We start from the raw sequence: 3,695 nt of genomic DNA, 5'->3' as shown, positions 1-3,695 counted from the left end.
GTTACGTACTCGCAGCGTGTACATTCACACACACACATACGGCGCCCCTGTGTACGAATAACACATTCACACGGACGTACCAATACGCAGACAGCGAATCAGATGACGTACTCCCGTGGCACAGACACTCTCCTAGACGAACAAAATGCCTGGCCTCATCGATTTCCTTCCCCCACCAACCGGACCAGAAACTCCGACGTCGGCGCCGTCGACGGCCGCCAAACTCAGAACCAACAGAGACTCCGAACGAGTGTTCAGTCGAGCCAGAGACTCGGTCGAGAGAGAACTTTTCAATAACAATATAGACTCTTGTTAATAAGATGGCTTCGTGTTACCCATCTTACGATCCGTCAGCTGTTCAACAGCAACAGCAGCAGCAGCAAACGGTCAGTGCGGTTGTGCAAAGATCTGTAGTGCAACAAAAGGACTACTCAAGACCATTACACGTGGATTGCAGTGTTGAATATGAACTTCCGAATCAGGCTAAACCGCCGGTTGGTGTCAGGAATGAACCGTTGCTGATGATCCATCCTTGTTACTTCAGAAAAATTGAAAGCCAACGTCGAAGTCCGTTTGTGAATAATCTCCCCAATAGACAACAAACATCTTCGACATCCGCCGCGACCATCTCATCTAAAAGACGAATGATGAGAGGTCAACAATTACCACAGCAAGTTCCTCAACAAGCGGCCCAATACCCAGTACAGTATGCCGAAAGGCAACAACAACAACTTTGGGACTCCCTGCCACCTTTAGTGCCAATAAATACAACCACATCATACTGCAGCAAAAGAGACAATTTAGTATCAGGAACGACAACTTATAGTTCAGGATCAGATTCTGGACACTGGACCGATCCAGATCGTTCACCAGATCGACCGGATGATAAACACATCCTCACCGGGAAATACAGACAGTATCTGCGAGCTCATAGGCTCCATCCTTATGTTAGTTCTGCGATTCCGATAGCGTCCACATTTCCACAAATTCACCAAGTGTGCTACAACGTGTGATCGCTGTGATGTGATAAACCCCTTGTGATAATAGTGCGATAGAAGTGTCTCTCCTCATTCTGGGAGGGGCGCATGCTCCAACCTATCCGGGCGTGGTACTCTGATCTGACGGAATAGAAGACGACCTTTTCTTCTTAATTCATTATTATTATTATAGAAGACGACTTCTCCCCCTATTGTGATGATTACTCTATGTTTGCTCTATTTAATTTCATTAATATCGGTTCGATACATTTTGAAAACTAAAATCGACTAAAAAAATGGATATTTAAAGACCTTAGTGCACCCGGCTAAACATATCCTTAGTTCACAAAATTTTTTTAATTGTGACGTGCCAAAACTCAAATCAAAAAATAAAAAAAAATTATCAAATCGCTTTAAAATCCTTTGCTTCAAGTAATGTCAAAAAAAATCCTGTTTACAGATCAAAATTAAAGATAAATTTAAAGGAATTAGGTCATTCAATTTTTATTTTTATTAATATTTTGTGTTTTAAATTTATTACTTATCCAAGGGAAAGTGAAAACTTCCCTTTATGGCAGAAATGTAAATATTAAAAATTAAAATTGAATGGTCTAAATGGATAAAAAAATTGAAATTATGCATTTCTAGTCGATAACTTAATATTTTCGAAAATTCAAAACAAAAATAACATTCCTCGAAAACATATTTTGCATATTTTCAATTTTTTTGTAAAAAAAAAACATTCCATTCGGTTCCCGTTTCAAAAAAAAAGTTGAAAAAATCATAAAAAAATTAAATACACCGATGAGTCTTTCAATATCGACTAAGAATCTTATAACGTAATAATAATAACGATAATGTATGTATAGTGCAGATCAGTGTAAATTCCTAAAAATCTAAAAAAAAAATAATAATAAAAACTCGATTATGGACAATAAAACAGACGACCGACGTGACGAGCAAATAAAAAGAAAAAAATATCGATTCAAGATATTTATTATTATTATTATTATTCGATGCCATATGTATAATCGGCGTATAAACTCATGTGTATTTATTTTAATTTTTTGAAATCGTGGATTTAAAAACATTAATAACATTACTGGGATAATTTCAAAAATATTATTAAACTCCAAATTATACGATTTTTAATTAATATTTTCCTTCGAATTATAATTTTTAAGTAGAGGCGAATGTATAGAAGAAAAAAAAAACGATGTAAAATGAAGCAAAAAACATATAGTGGAGGTAGCGATGTGTATTTTTCCAAAAAAATAAAAATATAAAAAAACTCCGAAATATCAGTGTTGGTAAAGAGTTAAGAGGTATTTCACACTCACGTTAATTGTTTAATTTTTGTAGGTAGTGAAGAAAATAATTATAAAAATGATCAAAAAACATTGAAATAAATAATTATTTTCTTCATTATCACATTATAAACACAGTATACCAAATAATTAATAATCTTCATGTGTACTTCGAACCAAACATATTAAAAACGAAAATGGTTGTTCTAAATTTTCCTAAAAAAATATATAAAAAAAACTTTGCGCTTACTATGAACGACTGAAACTTATTGGAGCTCTTTTTAAAAAAAATTTTATTTTTGTAGCAGACTTTATAAATACGCTACTTTGTTATGAAAATTTGGAGCAACCTAGAGCTAGCACCCGATGATAAAACTAAAAAAAAATAAAACTAGCAAAAGATCTGACATATACTTTTAGCTAAAATAGCTAGACCAAAGAAACCTATCGAAGTTCGTGTAAATATAACTTCAGGAAAACAAAAAAACATTTAAATTAAAGTAAAAAATAAATTTAAAGCTGCCGTCGGATCCTCGGCTGGCAAAAAAGCAAAAAAAATTGTGAATATGTGTATAAAAATGTCGCTCTATATATATGAAATATATATAAATATATATAATGTACAGCTAGTCATAGTGAAAATACGCTTACAAAAATAAAAAGTGTTACTGTTTTTATAGAATCAATGGTCGTTTTCTTAAATTTTCCTTTATTTCCACAAAAAATTGAAAAAAAAATATATTTTTACAGTGAATTTTATAATACAGTGAAGTGAATTATCATTAACTTTCTCGTGATTGTGTGTTCTACAAAGTAACAAAAGAGTGAATTCACCTTATCGAAAGGAAGTGATTTTTTCTCATTATTGTGCATTAAACAACTTTTAAAACCTTGGATATCTACGAACCGTGTTCTTTCGTAAGTATAACACACACCAGCTGGTTTTTCTTTTTTCTTATATAGAAAAAAAATAAAGAAAGAAAAGTAACTGGTGAGTGTATTAAAAAAAAACTGAACTGTAATTATCTCATCCGTTACGCCATCCGTCCACAATTTACGCTTGTGTCATCTCGTATATATAGAATTATGTACAGAACACAATAATGCTATCTGCAACATAAAGCAACAATGGTTTCCAATAATATAGCCCCAACTCCTTTTTTTTCCTTTTGTTCTTTCCACTCTATTGTTCCTTTTGTATAAAATCCCTGACAATAAAAGAGAATAAACTTTAAATATTTTTATAAAAATGAATAAATAAAACTTTATCTCTTTTATATAACGCGATATTGACGTATTAACGCATATTAATAAATTGATTTATTAAATGATGACAACTCATTCAAAAGACTAATTTTATTCCATTGATTATTTTGTTAATGTGGTGATTATTTTGTCAATGTATAGATAT

At 32.4% G+C, this 3,695-nt stretch overlaps 1 protein-coding gene across 1 annotated transcript; it reads left to right on the top strand.

The window, feature by feature from the left end:
- Nucleotides 1-231: 231 nt before the first annotated feature.
- On the top strand, nt 232-2,970 carry LOC111422824 (centrosomal and chromosomal factor corto). The gene has a single exon (XM_023056066.2). It carries the CDS (start codon nt 321-323, stop codon nt 1,011-1,013), a length of 693 nt encoding a protein of 230 aa, XP_022911834.1. The 5' UTR covers nt 232-320; the 3' UTR covers nt 1,014-2,970.
- Nucleotides 2,971-3,695: the final 725 nt, after the last annotated feature.

The sequence above is a fragment of the Onthophagus taurus genome, chromosome 7, assembly GCF_036711975.1.
Source record: "Onthophagus taurus isolate NC chromosome 7, IU_Otau_3.0, whole genome shotgun sequence".
Classification (NCBI taxonomy): Eukaryota; Metazoa; Arthropoda; class Insecta; order Coleoptera; family Scarabaeidae; genus Onthophagus; species Onthophagus taurus.
The sequence above is the reverse complement of the archived record's forward strand: the minus strand, read 5'-3'. Positions and strand labels throughout refer to the sequence as shown.

Coding starts and splice junctions, on each gene's coding strand:
- LOC111422824 (XM_023056066.2), top strand. CDS start 321: ATGGCTTCGTGTTACCCATCTTACGATCCGTCAGCTGTTCAACAGCAA.